Source organism: Carassius gibelio, chromosome A6, assembly GCF_023724105.1.
Source record: "Carassius gibelio isolate Cgi1373 ecotype wild population from Czech Republic chromosome A6, carGib1.2-hapl.c, whole genome shotgun sequence".
Lineage (NCBI taxonomy): Eukaryota > Metazoa > Chordata > Actinopteri > Cypriniformes > Cyprinidae > Carassius > Carassius gibelio.
The window spans coordinates 14,685,178-14,708,372 of NC_068376.1; the positions used below are offsets into that span (position 1 = coordinate 14,685,178).

Consider the following 23,195-nt stretch of genomic DNA (forward strand, 5'->3'; position numbering starts at 1 on the left):
CTCGTCTTCCGAGTTCCTCTTCTTCCGAATTCCTGTTCCCATTCCTGTTCCTTTCCTGTTTGTTTATTTGTTGGATGGATTCATGGTTTTGACCCCTGCTTGTTGATTTCTCTTTGGATTACCCATTAAAACCCATGCTGCGATTGGATCTCTTGTCTCCTGCGTTTCACTGGGTCTCCGATCGTAACAGTCACAGGAGATGCAAATTCAAATATTATTAAGTGACCCTATAATCTAACATACATTTAACATAGAATTTAGCTAGTAAAATGTATATATCCAGCCCTTTAAAATGGTGAATGGTGAATATTTTTATTTTCATGGGAAACTATACTATAATCACTATAAATCAACTTTTGGTCCCAAAAGTTTATTTATAAATGTTGTCTAACAAATTAATTTAATTAACATTTAGTAACTCTTCAGCAACGTTTTTGTTAAATACCAGCTCTCACTGTACAAGTAAATAACATGCAATAGCAAGCCAAAGCTCAGGATTTATGTGCTCACACTATACGGTCTGTTTGTCGAGTTGGAAATTGACTGCTCAAACTATACGTGTACTAAACAAATAAACACGTGCAGAGGCTACCACATGCCATATTGCCATGGTTTCATTTCTGTTCTCACACAGGCGCAGTGACGGAAAAAGAAGTTTAGGGCAGTAAGTTTGTAGTTCTGCCTCAACTGTGCAATACCCTTATGAGGGGCAACAAAAATTTCTGACGTGAGAAATTAATCCAACCATCCAATTCAGCTCAAAAACGGACGGAAATCAGAGTCTATACCAAGCCTAATGCACAAACAAATAATAAGAAATATAAACTTTTTCTAAACTTTATTTAGACTAGTTTTGGACATTTTGGTCACAGAGTTGCATAGATTGAAAATCAATAATATTTAATTTACATATCCTTTGAGGCCATTAAGAGTATCCTACCTTATTTGTGAGTGCTGCATACAATTATAAATATGCTTTATCGTAAATAAGTATAATTATTCTGTCTTCATCACTTTAAATTGACCACCCAACATACATGATTAACACATTGACAGAATATAAATATACAAAGACTGATATAATGACAGCATTCATATTATTTACATATGAACAACTTTGCAGACACACAGTATTGTTCAAAATAATAGCAGTACAATGTGACTAACCAGAATAATCAAGGTTTTTAGTATATTTTTTATTGCTACGTGGCAAACAAGTTACCAGTAGGTTCAGTAGATTGTCAGAAAACAAACAAGACCCAGCATTCATGATATGCACGCTCTTAAGGCTGTGCAATTGGGCAATTAGTTGAAAGGGGTGTGTTCAAAAAAATAGCAGTGTCTACCTTTGACTGTACAAACTCAAAACTATTTTGTACAAACATTTTTTTTTTCTGGGATTTAGCAATCCTGTGAATCACTAAACTAATATTTAGTTGTATGACCACAGTTTTTTAAAACTGCTTGACATCTGTGTGGCATGGAGTCAACCAACTTGTGGCACCTCTCAGCTGTTATTCCACTCCATGATTCTTTAACAACATTCCACAATTCATTCACATTTCTTGGTTTTGCTTCAGAAACAGCATTTTTGATATCACCCCACAAGTTCTCAATTGGATTAAGGTCTGGAGATTGGGCTGGCCACTTCATAACATTAATTTTGTTGGTTTGGAACCAAGACTTTGCCCGTTTACTAGTGTGTTTTGGGTCATTGTCTTGTTGAAACAACCATTTCAAGGGCATGTCCTCTTCAGCATAGGGCAACATGACCTCTTCAAGTATTTTAACATATGCAAACTGATCCATGATCCCTGGTATGCGATAAATAGGCCCAACACCATAGTAGGAGAAACATGCCCATATCATGATGCTTGCACCTCCATGCTTCACTGTCTTCACTGTGTACTGTGGCTTGAATTCAGAGTTTGGGGGTCGTCTCACAAACGGCCTGTGGCCCTTGGACCCAAAAAGAACAATTTTACTCTCATCAGTCCACAAAATGTTCCTCCAGTTCTCTTTAGGCCAATTGATGTGTTCTTTGGCAAATTGTAACCTCTTCTGCACATGCCTTTTTTTTAACAGAGGGACTTTGTGGGGGATTCTTGAAAATAGATTAGCTTCACACAGACGTCTTCTAACTGTCACAGTACTTACAGGTAACTCCAGACTGTCTTTGATCATCCTGGAGGTGATCATTGGCTGAGCCTTTGCCATTCTGGTTATTCTTCTATCCATTTTGATGGTTGTCTTCCGTTTTCTTCCACGTCTCTCTGGTTTTGCTCTCCATTTTAAGGCATTGGAGATCATTTTAGCTGAACAGCCTATCATTTTTTGCACCTCTTTATAGGTTTTCCCCTCTCTAATCAACTTTTTAATCAAAGTACGCTGTTCTTCTGAACAATGTCTTGAACGACCCATTTTCCTCAGCTTTCAAATGCATGTTCAACAAGTGTTGGCTTCATCCTTAAATAGGGGCCACCTGATTCACACCTGTTTCTTCACAAAATTGATGACCTCAGTGATTGAATGCCACACTGCTATTTTTTTGAACACATCCCTTTCAACTAATTCAACTAATTGCCCAATTGCACAGCCTTAAGAGCGTGCATATCATGAATGCTGGGTCTCATTTGTTTTCTGAGAATCTACTGAACCTACTGGTAACTTGTTTGCCACGTAGCAATAAAAAAATATACGAAAAACCTTGATTATTCTGGTTAGTCACATTGTACTGCTATTATTTTGAACAATACTGTACAAATGTGTACTAATCGTTATGAATATTGATATTGTGGCACTAACATTTAATCTATATCATTGCGAGGAACAGACTTAAATTCAAGCCTATTCACCAATCTTCATCTCCATCCTCAGCAGTGACTGTAAACGTCAAATCGTGCACTCAATACAAATTCAAAAATTGCAGCCTCAAGGAGCTTCATTACAGCTTTTACAGCAGTGTTATTAAATGTTCATTTGCTCCTGCCAATAGAAATATACATTTATTTATATATTTCATGTCTATGCTCTTGCCTGGGTCATTGCAAATTGTGACTTGTCATAGGGTGATGTGCATATGAATGAGAAAGTGTGCCTTCATGGAGTGGACCGGGATAAGATTTTTTTTTAGCTATTAACAACTTAGATTCAGCTCTGTACCTCACACAAAATTCGGTAAAAAGAACTAAGACTCCAACACATCATTTAGACAACTTCTGGCACCAATTAATTAGTAAATTGTTGTTATTGCACTTATCTGTCATGTTTTTCTTTATATAGTACAACAATGTATGAAAGTTCATTTATTTATTTTATTTATTTTTTTGTAGGAGTGGGATTAGCGACTCAAAAAATATCTTATTAATGCTATATTGCCACTAAAATGGTAATTTATGCACTTATTATGTTTTATGTCTTATTTCTTGTTAAATTCCTTTCAAATTTGTAACACAGTTGAACACACACACTGGGAGGGTCGAGAAAGAGTTATGTTAAAGAAGATATAAAGCTCTGTTTATAAAGCTCTTCTGCAAACTTAAGTGAAAATGGAATTGATTGCTCCATTCAACCTCAATACTGCAATCACTCACCAAAAACTCTGACAAAAGGCACTCAGCACAATAAGAAAAAGAAAAAAAGCAACATTTTCTCATTGTCTTGATCTTCATTCACTCTTTTCATAGATGCATCTCTATATTCAGCAGAGGGAGTTTTGTTGTAGAGGGGCAGGGGAACAGGAGGTCACTGTCTAAGACATTTTCAAAGTTGCCATCTGGGCCCAAAAGAACCCATCATTGACTTTCCATGTTATTCTCACTCCTAAAATAAAAATAAAAATAAAAAATAAAAACCTTTGCAATAAAAAGAAAAAAAAAACTGTCTTTAAAAAAAAGTTATGTAAAAAAAAGTATTATTCAATATCCCTGCCCTATATGGGCATTTTATTATTATTATTATTATTATTATTATTATTATTAAAACTAACATCTAACATGCCATTATTGTATACTCTTTATAGTTTTGTTCCAGACCTAGAGTTTCAATCACTTTGCAAAACTATAAAAAAATTATTATTACCAATTATTATATTAATTTAACTATGATAATGTAAATACATTGTTGAAATAGATAGAACATTTAATTAGTATATCATTTTTCATTTTTCAATCAAAATGTGTTCCTGTTCAATTGTAAAGTGTACTAAAATAATATTTAATTACATGTATGTTAACATAAAATGCTAGTTATATTATTAGATTTGGCAGGACAAAGGATTCACCCATTTTATAAAAAAAAAAAAAAAAAAAAAAAAATTCTACCCAATATCTAAACTTAACAACTACCTTACTAACTTTTAATAAGCAGCTAATTAGGAGTTCATTGAGACAGTCATAGTTAATGGTTTGTTAATAGCGAGAATTGGACCTTAAAATACAGTGTGACCAAAATTTAACATGATACGTAATTCAAGATGTTTTGATTAATATATATATATATATATATATATATATATATATATATATATATATATATATATATATATATATATATAAAAAAAGAATAAAAAAAGACAATTATTTTGTGATGGGGATATGTCCTCTGTTGGATATTGTTAGAAATTATAAAACAAGTAATAATGTGAAAACATTTGACAATAACAAAGGGCAAAAAGTGTCTATTGTTATATGTAAACCATAAGTATATGGGGCATGCAAACTATAACTTAACAGAAAACTGCTAAACACACAAAAGTGGTGTTCAAATTACATGCACCGTGTTATAGCCACATAGCCACCACATTGCAATGCTCTGGTAACCTCCCAGAACACCAGAACTGGTAATTTTTGCTCAACCTAGCATCACTTTTATTGGAGCAAAATTGTTTTCAGAATTTGCACAACTACATGTGCATCTCAAAAAATTTGAATGTCATGGAAAAGTTCATTTATTTCAGTAACTGAACTAAAATTGTGAAACTTGTGTATTAAATAAAGTCAATGCACACAAACTGAAGTAGTTTAAGTCTTTGGTTCTTTTAATTGTGATGATTTAGGCTCACATTTAATAAAAATCTCAACAAATTAGAATATGGTGACATGCCAATCAGCTAATCAACTCAAAACACCTGCAGAAGTTTCCTGAGCCTTCAAAATGGTCTCTCAGTTTAGTTCACTAGGCCAGCGGTGTCCAACCCCCGGGCCGCGGACCGGTACCAGTCCGTGCGGCATTTAGTACCGGGCCGCACAAGAAAGAATAAATAATTTACATTAAAGGGGGGGTGAAATGCTATTTCATGCATACTGAGTTTTTTACACTGTGAAAGAGTTGGATTCCCATGCTAAACATGGACAAAGTTTCAAAAATTAAGTTGTACGTTTGAAGGAGTATTTCTGTTCCAAAAATACTCCTCCGGGTTGTCACAAGTTTCGAAAAGTTTGTTTCGAGTATGGCTCTGTGTGACGTTAGATGGAGCGGAATTTCCTTATATGGGTCCTAAGGGCACATCTGCCGGGGCGCTCCCGTATAGCAGAGCACTGAGAGCACAACAGACATTTACTGATTAGAGCGAGAGCGTCGCGAAATGTCACAAAAGAAGTGTATTTTTGGTTGCCAGGGCAAGACAACCCTGCACAGATTACCAAAAAAAAAAAAAACAGCATTAAGGGACCAGTGGATGGAGTTTATTTTTACAGAGCATCAACGGAGTTGTGCAAGTGTTTGTGTTTGTTCCCTGCATTTCGAAGATGCTTGTTTTACAAACAAGGCCCAGTTTGACGACGGATTTGCGTATCGTTTATTTCTTAAGGATGATGCAATCCCAACGAAAAAGGGTCACGATCGTGTGTTGAAACCGCAGGCGGTGAGTAAAACTGCTTAAAATATCTCTGCCTCCTTGTTAGTGCGTCCGCCTCCCATGCCGGAGTTCTGGGTTCGAGCCCCGCTCGGAGCGAGTCATTGCTGCTGCTGGTCTCTTCAGTTTCAGCCTCGGGATCTGATTCTGGATCATAAATAAACGGCTGAATCTGACTGTTAGCCATGATTTGTTTTGGATGATGGTTTTTTCCTCATGGTAATGTCACAGCTTCCAAACGCTCTCAACGCAAAAGCCTACTGGCGCTCGTGATTCTTTAGCTCCACCCACACGTCACGCCTCCAGTCGGTCGTGTTTTTCCGGGAAAAATCGGTACAGACTATCTTTCTCTTATGAATATAATAAAACTAAAGACTTTTTGGAGTTATGAAGAATGCAGTACTACTCTATAGGTACTCAAGATTAACATGATATTGAGTGAAAACGAGCATTTCACCCCCCCCCCCCCCCCTTTAAGCTGCAGTCGGTAACTTTTGGCGATCGCGTCTGGCGGAAGAACATTGTAGCCGGAGCTACTTCTCTCTGTTTACATCTGCGGCGAGTCACGCAGATACTTTGCTACTTTGCAGCATTGCCGAGCCGAGCCCAACCAGACTAAAATAGTCCGAATTATAGGTGTACCATAGTTATTAAGGATAAGACAAAAACATGGTTTGAAAATGGATTCATGATGTACTCGCTCATTATATATTATCCATGTTATGTTGGCACGATGTTACGAGGACGCTGCATGAATACAAATACACAGTGGATTCATTTTTATTATATTTACAAAATACCACAGTTTTTATGCCAGTCGTATCGTTTTATTTTGTTGTATTTATGCTTCACACCTTAATGCCCGGTCGGTGAAAATATTGTCTGACATTAAACCGGTCCTTGGTGCTAAAAAGGTTGGGGACCGCTGCACTAGGCTACACAACCATGGGGAAGACTGCTGATCTGACAGTTGTCCACAAGACAATCATTGACACCCTTCACAAGGAGGGTAAGCCACAACCATTCATTTCCAAAGAATCTGGCTGTTCACAGAGTGCTGTATCCAAGCATGTTAATAGAAAGTTGAGTGGAAGGAAAAAGAGTGGAAGAAAAAGGTGCACAACCAAACGAAAGAACCGCAGCCTTATGAGGATTGTCAAGCAAAATCAATTCAAGAATTTGAGTGAACTTCACAAGGAATGGACTGAGGCTGGGGTCAAGGCATACAGACGCGTCAAGGAATTTGCTGAACCACAGACAACGTCAAAAGGCGTCTTATCTGGGCTAAGGAAAAGAAGAACTGGACTGTTGCCTAGTGGTCCAAACTCCTCCTTTCAGATGAGAGCAAGTTTTGTATTTTATTTGGAAGGGTGAAAGGGAGGAAGGGTGGAGAAGCTCATAGCCCAAGTTGCTTGAAGTCCAGTGTTAAGTTTCCACAGTCTGTGATTATTTGGGGTGCAATGTCATCTGCTGGTGTTGGTCCATTGTGTTTTTTGAAAACCAAAGTCACTGCACCCGTTTACCAATAAATTTTGGAGCACTTCATGCGTCCTTCTGCTTAACAGCTTTTTGAAGATGCTGATTTCATTTTCCAGCAGGATGTGCACCTGTCCATACAGCCAAAAGCACCAAAATTTAGTTAAATGACCATCGTGTTGGTGTGCTTGACTGGCCAGCAAACTCACCAGACCTGAACACCATAGAGAATCTATGTGGTATTGTCAAGAGGAAAATGAGAAACAGACCAAAAATGCAGTTGAGCTGAAGGCCATTAAAGAAACCTGGGCTTCCATAACACCTCAGCAGTGCCACAAACTGATCACCTCCATGCCACACCGAATTGAGGCAGTAATTAAAGCAAAAGAAACCCCTACCAAGTATTGATTTGAGTTGAATTACCGAAATAAATGAACTTTTCCATTACATTCTAATTTACTGAGATGCACATGTATATAGTTTTACTACAATCTTACAGGATCGGAAAACAGGGAAAAACAGGTCTATTTTTGTAATTAACAAGAGACAAGAAAATTATTTCCAAAATTTATTTCCAGACCATGAAGGTAGGCCACTCAATGTTTCAGGTACCACAACTCGAGCTAACAAGGACTGCTTGTTTATCAACATCAGTCTATATGAAGATGCCAAAATACCCCAAAGCCAAAAAGAGTCTTGTATCCTTACAGTATACTGAAGCTTACCACAGTGTTTAAAATCCCAGGATTTCTACCCTTAATTTGTGGGATGACAGAAAGTCTGCAGCTACAGTATCGCATCAGACAGTGCACTATAGGCCCCCTGAGGAATTCCACTCATTCTCTACTATAGGAGAGGAAGAATTGTATAAACTTGTTAAATAATCTAAACCAACAACATGTTGTCAGACACAGACGAGGACACAGAGGTTTCAGTGAAACAGTATTTAATTTAAATCAGAGGTTTCAGACACAGGTGAATCTTGACACGTGGAAGACACAGAGACAACACAACTTTCCTTCAGGTGAATGGTGATGCAGATGGTGACTCAGACGAAGACGATGGTAGTAGGAATTCCGATGAGGATGAAGAGGGTAAGGCAGATCAGGTAGGTAGACGAATGTCGTTCAGGTTAGTGAGGAGATCGGTGCAAGACCAGACACTGAGTGATGGTGACTGGTGGCTTTATGTGTGGCGCTGGTGATGATGCACAGGTGTTTAGAATTCCGGTGATTGGGGACGAGTGAGTGTGGCGTAAGTGTCTGATTCTGGGAGTGTAGCAGGTGTGGTTGTGACAGTACCCCCTCCTCCACGGGCGGCTCCTGACGGCTGGGATCTTGTACGACGACGGGGTCTACCTCGGCCACGGGGAGCGGGGCTGTCTGGATGGTCTCGGTGAAAGTCCGTGAGAAGGCTGGGGTCCAGGATGTCGTTACGATTAACCCAGCAACGCTCCTCCGGGCCGTAGTTCTCCCAGTCTACAAGGTACTCCAATTGAGGACCCCGTCGTCGAGAGTCGAGGATAGCTCTAACCCGGAAGATGTCGTTGTCTTCTTCGATGGCTGGAGGAGGAGGTACGGCATCATCACCAGGCTCTGTGGAGGGAGGAGACAAAGGTTCAGTGAAGGGTTTGAGGAGTGAAACATGGAATGAAGGTGAGATACGGTACTGTGCAGGTAGCTGGAGTCTATAGGTCACTTCGTTCAGTTGCCGTTCAATTGTGAATGGTCCGATGTATCGGGGACTCAGCTTACGGCAGGGCAGCCGGAGGCGGATATCCCTCGTCGAGAGCCAGACTCGCTGTCCAGGTTGGTATTGCGGCGTAGGTCTTCGACGAGCGTCCGCTTGCTCCTTATGCCTCCGCACTGCCCGCTGGAGATGCACGTGAGCCGAGTCCCAGACCCTCTCGCTCTGTCGGAACCAGTGATCTACCGCTGGGACCTCCGAGGGCTCACCTGACCATGGGAAGAGTGGAGGCTGGTATCCGAGGACACATTGGAAGGGGGTGAGCCCGGTGGTGGATTGCTGGAGGGAGTTCTGAGCATATTCGGCCCAGGGTAGGTACTGGCTCCAACAGTCCTGGTTACTGTGGCAGTATATCCTCAGGAACCTCCCAAGCTCCTGTATCTTACGCTCCGTCTGGCCGTTGGTCTGTGGATGGTATCCGGAAGAGAGGCTGACGGACACCCCTAGAAGACGGAAGAAAGCAGACCAGACTCTGGAGATGAATTGGGGACCCCGGTCGGAGACGATGTCCTCTGGAATGCCAAAGTGGCGGAATACATTGTGGAATAGTGCCTCTGCCGCTTCAAATGCAGTGGGAAGCCCTTTGAAAGGGATGAGTTTACATGACTTTGAAAACCTGTCGACCACCACCAGCACACAGGTGTAGCCTTGAGAAAGAGGGAGGTCAGTCATGAAATCTATACCAATATGGGTCCATGGACGCTCAGGAATGGGCAGAGGCACCAGTTTACCCTCCGGGAGTCTTCTAGGGGTGTCTGCTATGGCGCAGACGGAGCATCCCTTGAGGTAGCGGACAGTATCCAGAGCCATCGATGGCCACCAGTAACGTTGTTGAAGGAGCGAGAGGGTCCGCCTCCTGCCTGGATGTCCAGATCCCGGAGAGGTATGAGCTAAGTCCAGGAGGGTAATCCGATGTTGAGGAGGGACGAAGAGTTTCCTTTCTGGACCTCCCGGCGGAGCAGGGTGTTGAAGGTTTTCTTGTTCAATCAGATGATCAATATTCCATTGGATAGGACTTACAATCATGGCTGGAGGGAGGATTGGTTCCGGAGATTCGGGTTCAGGATCTGCTTGATGAAGACGGGAGAGGGCATCGTCTCTATTGTTCTGGGAGCCAGGGCGATAAGTGACCTTAAAGTTGAATCTCGTGAAGAACAAGGCCCATCTGGCTTGGCGATGATTCAGTCTCTTAGCTTCACGGAGGTATTCCAGGTTCCGGTGGTCTGTTACTACCTCGAAAGGGAACTGGGCTCCCTCCAGCCAATGACGCCATTCTTCCAGAGCCAGCTTGATGGCCAGTAGTTCACGGTTACCGATGTCATAATTCTGCTCCGCCGGGGATAGCTTCTTCGAGAAGAAGGCGCATGGATGGAGTCTTGGAGGATCCCCCTGCCGCTGGGATAGGACTGCTCCGACCCCGGTTGATGAGGCGTCCACTTCCACAATGAACTGTTGGTTGGGATCAGGGTGGACTAGGATCGGAGCAGTCTTGAAGGCCTGCTTGAGTAGGTGGAAAGCTTCTGTGGCCTTGGGGTTCCAGGACAGAGACTTGGGCCGGTTCCGGAGGAGAGAAGTTAGCGGGGAGCTGAGTAAACTGTAGTCTTTGATGAATCTTCTATAGAAGTTGGCAAAGCCCAGGAAGTGTTGGAGTTCTTTAATGGAACCAGGTTGAGGCCAGTGTGTAATGGCGTCCACCTTCCCCTGGTCCATCTTCACGCCTTATGGGTCGATGATGTATCTCAGGAACTGGACTGAGGGCGTGTGAAACTCACATTTTTCAGACTTGAGGTAGAGGTGGTGTTCCCGGAGTTTTCGGAGTACGAGTGTGACATGTTGGATGTGTTCCTCCTTGGATGTGGAGAAAAATGAGGATGTCGTCGATGTAGACAATTACGAACTGGTTAAGGTATTCTCTGAAGACTTCATTCATGTAATTTTGGAAGACGGATGGACTGTTGGATAACCCATACGGCATGACCCTGTATTCATAGTGCCCGGAAGCAGTAATGAAAGCAGTCTTCCACTCGTCCCCCTTCCGGATGCGGATTAAGTTGTAGGCGCTCCTCAAGTCCAGTTTAGTGAAGATCTTGGCTCCGCGTAGTTGTTCTAATGCTGCTGGGACCAGGGGAAGAGGATAGCTGAATTTGATGGTTTGAGAGTTGAGGTGGCGATAGTCGATACACGGCCTCAAGCCTCCGTCCTTCTTGGCCAGGAAGAAAAAGCTGGAAGCGGCAGGGGAAGTAGATGGTCGGATGAACTCCTGAGCGAGGGCTTCCTGTATGTACTCCTCCATGGCCTTCTGCTCCGGGATGGACAGTGGATAGACTCGTCCTTTAGGAAGGGTTGCTCCAGCCAGGAGGTCAATGGCGCAGTCCCATGGCCTATGAGGTGGAAGTTTCGTTGCCAACCGCTTACTGAACACATCCTGGAACGCCCGATATTCAGGAGGGATGATATGATCAACCTTAGTGTCGGGGCTTTCCACTGATGTGGACTGGACCGGTAGGGATGACTTCTCAATGGGAGGAATGACCTTGGGAATTTTAGCTGGAGGAGTGATACAGGTAAGATGACAGGATTGTCCCCATTTCAGGATCTCACCAGTGGGCCAATGGATGTGAGGTTGGTGTTGATTAAGCCAGGGGCGTCCCAGGATGATGTCTGTGGTGGATTCCTCCAGCACCATAAACGTGATGTCTTCCTCGTGCAGGGGTCCCACGCGGAGGATGATTGTGGGGGAGAAATAGTGGACACGACCCTTGCCCAGCGGTTTTCCCTGTATCGTCGTTATTTTGAGTTCGACGGGGCTTCGATGATGTTTGGCACTTAGACGAGTTAATGTTTGCCGGTTGATGAAGTTCCCCGCCGAACCGGAGTCGATGAGGGCTTGTACTGAAACAGAAGAATGGAGATGTCTTAGAGTAACCCAGGTTTTAGTCAGAGGAGCAGTTAGAGGCGGAATATGGATGGTACTCACCGCTGGGCGTGGAGGCCGTACTGGACAGGATGGTAAGAGGTGTCCATCTCCCCCACAATAGAGACACAGCCCGGTGTTAATCCTCCGCTGACGTTCCGATGTGGATAGGTGGTTAGAATCCACTTGCATGGGCTCAGGTGCTGGAGGAGCGACAGATGGTATAGCGGGCGGAGGAAGTGCAGCGGGAGTGAGCTGATGACAGGCAGTGAGTCTCTGGGCAACTCTAATGGATTTCTGGATTAGACACTCAAGTCCCAGTGAGTCTTCATATACCACAATCAACCCTTGTACTTTGTCACACAATCCGTGGCGATATGCTGTAATTAAGGCAGTTTCATTCCAGCCGCTTATGTAAGCGAGTGTACGGAAGCGCACGGCATAATCACTTACGGATTCATCTCTCTGTTGGCGAATTGTAAATAGTTGATCATGTTTGTTGACCAAAGACGGATTTTAGCTGAGAACAGAAATTAGTGACTGATCCGATGGCAGAGGAGTTCGAGTCCCAGAGAGATTGAGCCCATTGGAGAGCTTTACCTGAGAGCAGGTTGATGATGAATGCGACTCGACTGCGCTCAGTGGTGAACAAATGGGCGTTGGACTCCATGTAGAGAGAACACTGTAGTAGGAACCCGCTGCAATCCTCCGCCGTGCCGCTGTATGTCGCAGGTTTGGCCATGGGACTCACAGGGGCAACTGAAGAAGTGACCGGCGGTGTAGCGGTGATAGAACTGTTGACAGCCGGTGAAGAAAGTTGAGTTTGTTGTATAAGTGAGGACTGTACAGCGTGAACCAGTTCAGTGAAGGGATCCGCGGTGCGGTCCTCGCCTGCATCTGGAGAGCTCTGCATTTGGTCTGGTCTTCTGTCAGACACAGACAAGGACACAGAGGATTCAGTGAAACAGTATTTAATTTAAATCAGAGGTTTCAGACACAGGTGAATCTTGACACGTGGAAGACACAGAGACAACACAACTTTCCTTCAGGTGAATGGTGATGCAGATGGTGACTCAGACGAAGACGATGGTAGTAGGAATTCCGATGAGGATGAAGAGGGTAAGGCAGATCAGGTAGGTAGACGAATGTCGTTCAGGTTAGTGAGGAGATGGTGACTGGTGGCTTTATGTGTGGCGCTGGTGATGATGCACAGGTGTTTAGAATTCCGGTGATTGGGGACGAGTGAGTGTGGCGTAAGTGTCTGATTCTGGGAGTGTAGCAGGTGTGGTTGTGACACATGTATGTTAGACCCTATACCATCTAAGGTCCTAAAAAAGGTGCTCCCAGAAGTCATAGATCCTCTTCTGACTATCATTAATTCCTCATTGTCATTAGGATATGTACCCAAAACCTTCAAACTGGCTGTTATTAAGCCTCTCATCAAAAAAAAAAAAACACAACTTGACCCCAAAGAAGTGGTTAATTATAGACCAATCTTGAATCTCCCTTTTCTGTCCAAGATACCAGAAAAGGTGGTATCCTCACAATTATATTCCTTCTTAGAGAAAAATGGTACATGTGATGATTTCCAGTCAGGATTTAGACCGTATCATAGTACTGAGACTGCTCTCCTAAGAGTTACAAATGATCTGCTTTTGTCATCTGATCGTGGTTGTATCTGTCTATTAGTTTTATTGGATCTTAGTGCTGCATTTGACACAATTGACCACAACATTATTTTGCATAGACTTGAAGACTTTGTTGGCATTAATGGAAGTGCATTAGCATGGTTTAAATCATACTTATATGACCGGCATCAGTTCGTAGCAGTGAGTGAAGATATATCATATCGATCACAAGTGCAGTATGGAGTACCTCAAGGCTCAGTACTAGTGCTGATACTCTTCACGCTTTATTGGGAGATATCATCAGGAAACATGGTGTTAGCTTTCACTGTTATGCTGATGATACTCAGCTCTATATTTCTTCGCAGCCTGGTGAAACAAACTAATTTGAAAAACTAATGGAATGCATAGTCGATATAAAAAACTGGTTGACGAGCAGGACGGCAGATCCTTTTCCTATTTGCCGCCTAAACTCTGGAATAACCTACCTAACCTTGTTCGGGAGGCAAACACACTCTTGCAGTTTAAATCTAGATTAAAGACCCATCTCTTTAACCTGGCTTACACATAACATACTAATATGCTTTTAAAATCCAAATCCGTTAAATGATTTTTAGGGTGCATCAATTAGGTAAACTGGAACCGGAAACACTTCCCATAACACCCTATGTACTTGCTACATCATTAGAAGAATGGCATCTACGCTAATATTTGTCTGTTTCTCTCTTATTCCGAGGTCACCGTAGCCACCAGATCCAGTCTGTATCCAGATCAGAGGGTCACTGCAGTCACCCGGATCGAGTACGTATCCAGACCAGATGGTGGATCAGCACATAGAAAGGACCTCTACTGCCCTGAAAGACAGCGGAGACCAGGACAACTAGAGCCCCAGATACATATCCCCTGTAAAGACCTTGTCACAGAGGACCACCAGGACAAGACCACAGGAAACAGATGATTCTTCTGCACAATCTGACTTTGCTGCAGCCTGCAATTAAACTACTGGTTTCGTCTGGTCAGAGTAGAACTGGCCCCCCAACTGAGCCTGGTTTCTCCCAAGGTTTTTTTTCTCCATTCTGTCACCGATGGAGTTTCGGTTCCTTGCCGCTGTTGCCTCTGGCTTGCTTAGTTGGGGTCACTTCATCTACAGCGATATCGTTGACTTGATTGCAAATAAATGCACAGACCCTATTTAACTGAACAGAGATGACATCACTGAATTCAATGATGAACTGCCTTTAACTATAATTTTGCATTATTGACACACTGTTTTCCTAATGAATGTTGTTCAGTTGCTTTGACACAATGTATTTTGTTTAAAGCGCTATATAAATAAAGGTGACTTGACTTGACACTACATGCACTAAAGACTATATATATGTATATGTATATATATATATGTATATATATATATATATATATATATATATATATACATATATTCATGAATGTGTTTTTCTGACATGACAGGAAGGATCATTCTGCATAACCCATTTGCTTTCACCGCCTTATATCTTGAGAGTGGTAAATTCATTTTTTTTTTTTTTTTAAAAAGGACACTAAACTAACTGCAGGACCAGTTTGCCTGGAGCTGTTTTACTGAAGGACTCAACACTTATGAGAAATCTCAGTGACTCCTGGGCTTCCCCTACCTGAGATTTAACCTGCAACCTCCCTCTCTGACCACTAGACTGCCACCACCCCCACTGATAAGCAGATGCTGATCACATACTGTGTATATGTGAGTGTGAGAGAGAGATAGCTGTGTGCTGGCTAGACAGCAGATGGGCTGTGTGCTCAATTTTCAGCCAAAGTGATGAGAACAGCAGAGCATGAAAGCAAGCAAAGTTCTTTATTTTGGACACACAGCTGTCGAACACATATCCCATGCAACCCTTAAATGTACACCCTGTCCCTTTTCTTTTCATAATTTTATTTTATTCTTGATTCAAGCCTAAAAGACCCGAGATATTGCACCTTCCTCTCCTTGCCACTTAATTACCACATCAAAGATGTATTTTTGAATGTTTGTGGCTTTCTTGGCCAAATGATCCCACTAATGATACTGATACAGTACAAGTATCAATTCTCCATAACTCTCTACACATCTATCTATATAACTAACAAAATAATTTTTGTATGTAACTCTAACCCTAACTTGAACACAGAGGAAGGATTTGTATTTTGATATACTCAATAAATAAATTAAATATATGTATATATCAGTATTTTCACATTTAAAGGAGGGGGGGGGGTTCAATGGTGTTATATGTATTCAGAGTTGTTCACAGTATTAAAGAGATGAATCTCATGCTAAACATGGCCAAAGTTTTGATTAAAAAATAATTTAGAAGAATGACTGAGAATATCTGTGCTGAAACTTCCGGGTTGGTACAAGTTTCAGCTGGTTTTTTTTATCGTGGATCTAATGACGTAGACGTATGACCAGATTGCGTTTGTGTGTTCTGATCATTTGAGTGATGAGTGCTTTATAAACAAGGTCCAAGTCAATGCTGGATTTGTACATCGTTTGCTATTAAAATGTGTAGCCGTCCCTGTGATAAAAATCCCCATTAATGTGAGTACAATTGCATCAGATTTCTGTATTTTGTTGGAAATCAGCACATAAGTAAATATATGTTAATGTAAACAACACAAAACATCAGTATTATAGCTCTGCTCAGGGCACACCTCCAAGAGCTCAGCTTTTATAAATATGATAAAACTAAAGACTTTTTGGATATATGAAGGATGCAGTACTACTCTATAGGTACTCAAGATTAACATTATGTTAAACTGTGTATGTTATGAACCCTTTAAACTTTTTAAGGTTGAATGAAGCTACACAGTGCATTTATTTTATATTCCACAATATCTATCTATCCATCAATCCATAAATTTATCTAGACAAGTATATCAAATTCAGTAATGTTAGTACATGTTAATATAATGTAAATAATGCATTAAATATGTATCTAATAACAGACTACAGTTTGAAAACCACTTTTGTTTTAATTATCTAGTTGAGCTTTATTCAGTATTATCAGGTGCATCATATCACGCACAAAACCATACAATCAGTCCTGGACAAACATTTTTAGAGGTTGTCCAGTGTCTTTTCCAGCACCTGTGTAGAAAAAAAAAGAGGTAAAAAATTTAACAGTTTATGGGGTCAAACTTGACTGGCCTGCACAAAGCCCTGACCTGAACCCCTCTGAACATGTTTAAGAAAAATTGGAATGCTGATGTTGAGGCAGGCCCCACTGCCAACATGCCTAACATTACTGAGGTGTCTGAAAGAGAGAAGTTCTGTACATCTAGTACAAAGCATTCCCTTGTTTCTTTACACTCCCTTTACATGGTTTAAAGAAAACACTTCCACGCTCCAGAGAGTACTACTGAACTGATCTTTTAGGCAACAGTCTATTTATTTATTTATTTTGTTCAAACACTCCAAGATATTTTTTCATGCTTTGCAAGTTGGAGATTCCTCTTATTATCACAGTCTCTTAAATAAAGTGTCAGGGAAAGAGTGGGCTGTTATGAAAGACGGTAGTATAGTGTGAGGCAGAGATAAGATAAATACATTGAAAATAGAAAAAGTAAAAGATATTGGATAATGACTCGCTGTTTGTGCCTGAAAACAGAAACAAGGCTACATACAGAGATATTTGGCCAACTTTCATCACTGAATATCAAGAAACACAGAGAGGGACACACACAATTTATGTGATTGTTATATGTTAATTGGCCACTGGGACACATGGGGTTGTGTATATTCACATGGCCCTCTTTTCTGTTGCTTTCTTTTATTATTTCTTTCGTCCTTTCATAGACAGAACCTCTCTCAGCTTGTAGAATGAGCGATAAGGAGCAGGTGGTGAGCAACGGCACACTAATGGGCCGTCTCTTCAAAACAATACAAGGAGAAAGGAGACAGGCTACACATTTGATGTTAGATTTTAGATGTCCCTTGTGAAAGAAGTATACTTTAAATATACTTCTTATAACTTAGAAGAATATCCTTAAGTGTAATGTCATGTTTTAAATAGATAAAAAAATGGGTACAATGAAACTCAAGACAAAATTATAGCTGAATTATTAAAATAAATGTTTACATATGCTTGATTCTCAATACTGTGTGTTGTTACCTAGATGTTTTTATTTTTATTTTTTATATATATAATTGTGAGCCCGCATATTAATTCTAAGACCCTTGTGAGCTGCAAGAAGAGTAGAGGGAGTGGAGGGGTTACCAGCTGCTCAGTGAACTATGGAGGTGCCGGCTGCTTAGAGGACCAGGGAGGTTCAGCCCCTGTGTCCTAACATTGGGCTCATCCTCAGTGGCCAGGGCTTAGTGCCATAAAAAAAATCTTACTGGGAGGAGCTTGGGTTATCCCTTTGCTCAGTTCAGGGTCAATAGCAGGCTCGTTATCTAGCGGATATATGAGCTGAGTACTGAGATGAAGATGGGCACTGGGCTAAGCTCTGGGATGACCACCACTAGGCTGTGATCAAGCCCTGGAGCAATCGCAGCGTTGCGTTTGGGAACTAGATCCAACAAAAGGCTTCATTTGGGCACCCGGAGCCAACACAGATCTGAGTTTGGGCACTGGAGCCAACACAAGGCTGCACTTGGAGCCATATCTGGGCTGTGTTTTGGAGACTGGAATCATCTCTGGGGTAAACTATTGAAGTGGAGTCATCTCTGGGATGAATTTGGGAACTGCAGCCTTCTCTGGGCTAAACTTGGGAACTGGAGCTAACTCTGGGCTTAACTTTGGGGCTGGAGCTATTGGGTGTGCAGCCAAGAAACACAATTGCTAACGCCATTATGAGACTGCATTCAGGGGTTGAAGCCATCTCTAGACTCTGGTCAGGGGCTAGAGTCATCTCTCGACTCTGTGGAGGGAATTCAGGGCTTTCATTTTTCTGGAGAGGAATTGGGGCTTTCATTTTCTGGAGTTGATTCTAGAGCTGGAATCAACTCTGGGCTGAACTTGGGGATTTCATAATCTGGAGTGAACTCTGAAGTGGCCTCCATTTGGCCAACTTTGAATGAGGATCCTGCAGTCATTAATGCAAAGACCATAATCCTGCAATCCATAGTGCAAAGACTGTAATGACCAGATGTAATCTCCTCAAAGCAAAAATGCCTTGTATCCAGCCAAAATATCTAATATATATATATATATATATATATATATATATATATATAAAAAGAATCAAGAAGGACTTTCTCATTTTTTTTTTTTTTTTTATTATTATTGTCTTGTTTTCAGAAAAAAATAATAATAATAAATTAAGTGAGTTTTTGTTTAAAAGAAGCTAAATAATCTGCCAATGGGGTAAACAAAATAATATATATTTTTGCTTACCCCGTTGGCAGATTGTTTTTTTTTTCTGAAAACAAGATAACATTTTTTTTACTTTTGTAGAAAATCCTTCATTTTTTTTTTTTTTTTAGATATTTTGGCTGGAAACAAGACACATTTTTTTACATATAAACATTTTTTTGCAGTGTGTTTTTCAAATCTTGAACAAATTGTTTGTTTGAGCCAGTTCTCAGGAAGTAACTGGTCGAGCCATTTCACAAAAATCGAACTGAATTGAACTTTAGTTCTGGGGGTGATGACGCATTATGCACAGCTGAAGTAGCACGTCCTACTCAAAAGGAACTTAAATGAGCTGGTTCAAGTTTCAGGATTCTTTTATTCTTTCAATATAATTTAGACATATAGAACATAGCCGCGTTTGTTTAACATTGTCTGTAATGTGTGCTGTATGGTAGGAGTGAAGCTTTTAGGAATCTTTTCCAAGTAGGCTAGTCATATCTGACATAAAGGTTCTATGAATGAAACTGTGACCAGAAACTGTTAGTGAATGAAATGCAATAATCAGCCATTTGGAACACACACAATGGGAAGACTTGGAGACACAGAGAACAGGGACTTGGAGAATATGTTGGAATACCACTAATGAAATTTGGAATACAGGTAAGCAGTCTTTACAGTGTGAATGAGTTGAGCAACTAAATATGTAATTTAACTGAATCACTGTATTTACTGAATCACTTTTCATGAAACTTAATTTAACTGGGGTGAGAAGCCAACATTCTGTGCTATTGTAAGATAATTATTTATCCACAATGAGAGGTTAAAAAGCTTTCCATGGTTAATTATTATTATTATTTTTTTTAATGCAGTCAAATTCAGTTTTCTTCTGTCACTTGCACCACAGGGTAAGAATGCAATCAACGGATGCTGACAGCTTTTCATCAGCCGTCAGGTTAGAGCATAATGAAAATTTATAAGTTAATTATAGATTGTTTGTACTCTAACATTGTGTCATATAATGACCCAGCTCCACCTCCTCTTTTTCATTAGTTTGTTTCATCTGCAATCAGTGAAGTGTGTTCCTGGCATTTAGATCCCACAGCACACAATTTACAGTTTTGCAGGACACTGACCCCAACACTGGACGAAACCCCAAAACAGTAGGACACTTGAGGGACTCAAACTGTTGGCTGTATAAAGGAAGCGGAGTGAGAGGCCCACCTGTGAGGCAGCCCCTTCCTTCCCTTATCAAATCTAACAGAGGGGATGTGCCCCGAGCCTGCACCCTTAGAGCTACCGTTCTCTAGTCATGTCTGGCTCCCTCTTAACTCTAAAATCTCTCTTTCTCTTCACATCCTTCATGTAACCATCTTTACCACTGTGTGGGAGGTCAGAGTTATGCAGGTGCAGAGCCAGTGATAAAGCCTAAGAGCAAGGGAAAAGAAGGGGTGGAGGGGGGACCACTCTCTGTCACTCACCCGAGAAACCACTAACTACCCCCCCTCAATGCTGGATCAAGGGTGGACCTGACTAAGAACTGTAACCATGACACTGTATGTGTATTTAAATCACACATTCACGGCTTCCCCTGAGACTAGTCGCAAACCAGTATATTGAGATTATTAGCTTCAGCCAATAATTATGTCCACTTGGCCATTTAAATGAAGACTCTATTTCCTTTCTTTGTAGGATGGACATATGCTCTGTTCATAAGGGACACATCCTGGCCAGGATTTTAATATTGCCTAAAATATCCAGGTTTTGGCTGTATGCACTGTGCAGGCCGATCCTTATGATTTCGAATCGCTCTCACACCTACTTTGGTGTCTTTTTTTACCAGTTCGCAGCGACACTTCAAGTCAAACAAATTAACAAACACATTTGCATTGCTTTGATTGTTCCCTGTAGATCTCACCTAAAGCACAGCCCCACGATTGGCTTGATATTTACAATACCTGCATGTTATTGGTCAAACTGCTTTGGATGTTTTAGGCAATATTATAATTCTGGCCAGGACGTGTGCCGTATAAACGGTGCATATGGCCTCCCTATTGCTTTGTCAGCTCCAAAGCCTGCTGGCCATTTTGTCAATGCCATTTCTGTTCAGATTTGTGAATTTTGAGTAAGTGTTGTATAAAATACATTTTCAGTTCAGTACGTTTGTGTACCATGGTTGTGAATCTTTTGGAAATGAACTGAATCCCTTTAAAATTTCAATTCAGGTCTTGTCTTGAATTTAGATAAAAAGAAAAAGACATAGGACAAAGATTTGTGTTATTGTGACAAAGTCTTTATAGTACATCATAGGCCTTAAACAATGCACTAAACACAATTTCTAGTGTAACTTTTTTTATCGCTTTTTTTTGTCATTCAGCATCGGGTCTGACAATCAAGCACCCTCTCCCCTCTAAGGAAAGCTGTGACAAAGTTAAATTCATTAAATGTCCAACATTATACAGTTTCTTGGGTACATTATGTGCATTATCTGAATATTTGATTTGCACTGTGTTGGATTTCTTTAAATTACAATTAAGCAAGTTCCACTTCTAGTTATTCCAAATCAAATTCAAAACCCGTAGAATGTTGCAGATTCAATTCAAATTGAAACTTATGAATTGAAAGAGAGGCGATTAATAAATAAAAAAAAATTCTAATCCGCTTGTACATATTTAATTGGGTATCATTCAATTGTATTATGTATATAGCGATGTTATATTATATAATATTGGTCGACCACTATACCTGGAATATCACCTTTTCATGATTTTACTCTTTTGTCTTTTTCCTTTATTTTATAGAACCATTTTATCAGTTATCATCATATTAATAAACAAGCATGACCTGCACGTTACACGACACCAAACCCAAACATACAAACAAGAAACTGTCAAGAACAATTGCAGTAATCCTACCTTGTCAAAAAGAGACTTCCATTGCTGAGAGAAGCATTTGTGTAAGACAGAGAACGAGGTATGGGAAAGGAATGAACACAGATATTATTGAGAAAAAGATTCCAATCTAAAATTAATCTCAGTTCATTTCTGCTTTTCAACAACATATATCATCCATCTGCATATGGTCACTTACATCCTCTGGAGCTGCAGGAAGGACATCGGTGGTCTCTAGCACCTCGATCTCTTCACCCTCTGCGTGAGCAGCGACCGCTGGGGATGAGTTCACCATAGCCCCTTTGCCCCTCTCAATCCACCCAAATAATGACTATCTCTTCTCATAAAGTTATGCCACGATGTCTTGTTCAGATATATTCCGCTACATATATCCACATATGGTTTTGACAACTCTGAAGTTCATGCAGAGCTAAACTGGCATTATTCCAGCCCTGTCATAATATCCCATGGCACATGAGCTTATCCCAAACTAAGTGGGTATGTGGAGTTCCTCATCGCTTCCATATTTCATTACAGGATGTTTTAATAATTGTAAATCCACAGTACGTCATACTTGGCGTTAGATTTTTAAACAAGCCTGTCTTTCCCAGTAGCATCTGGCTTCCTCAAACAGTCACCTGCAAGACAAACATCGTTTCTTTCTGAAATCCCTTTATGCTGTTTTGTGTTTTTTATTAAATTATTTTCATCCAATGTCGTGCCTGACGTTATTTTGCTCAAACTGGATACCCGGTGTGTCACCAAACAGAATGCGATAACATAATAAAGCGTAATGATCAGGTTATTTACAACATATCTTCCATAGAGTTTATCTTACCATAGTTAAACCACGCAAGACTAAAAATAAAACGCTAAGCATTAATTTGTGGTGCGTCATCGTACCTTGCGGTTGTTTCGCATCCACAGCGCGTGCCAGCAGTGCCCGAGAGGAGCGACTCCTGCCTGCATCCACAGAGCGCTTTGCCAAAGTTCACTGTGACCGAGGCGAAGCGCAGACAGCATGTGGAGGAAAATAATAGGCATCAGGCTCCTTTCACTGATCCTTGTCACGTGGCCGCTATTTCAAGTGCTGATCTCAAGTGATGGGAGGTGAATATGGATGCGCGTGAATTATATTTCATCTTGTTTGTTTGTGTATAGTTTGTCTTTTTTGTTGTTTCGCTTTTGCCACTGGATTTTTTATCTGGATCAATAAAGTTCATCTGTTTCCAGCGACTAGGGTAATTTAAAACCAACGGAAGATTACTCATGTGGTTCTGGTAATAATAATAAAAAAACTCACACAGAAGTTTCACATTTTATTTAAATAATGGATTGCGCCTGCGAAAATTTGCC

The 23,195-nt window shown here is 40.9% G+C and overlaps 1 protein-coding gene across 2 annotated transcripts in view; it reads right to left on the bottom strand.

Moving 5' to 3' along the window:
* Positions 1-22,853, bottom strand: part of LOC128015496 (rhomboid-related protein 3-like) — a 61,774-nt gene extending 38,921 nt beyond the window's left edge. For both annotated transcript variants that reach the window (XM_052599358.1, XM_052599357.1), the window contains exons 1-3: positions 22,743-22,853; positions 22,039-22,477; positions 21,864-21,887 (exon numbers count right to left, since the gene is read on the bottom strand). In XM_052599358.1, coding sequence (XP_052455318.1) covers positions 21,864-21,887; positions 22,039-22,134 — 120 coding nt within the window. In that variant the 5' untranslated portion in view covers positions 22,135-22,477; positions 22,743-22,853. The remainder of the gene's footprint in view (positions 1-21,863; positions 21,888-22,038; positions 22,478-22,742) is intronic.
* Between the last annotated feature and the right edge of the window lie 342 nt (positions 22,854-23,195).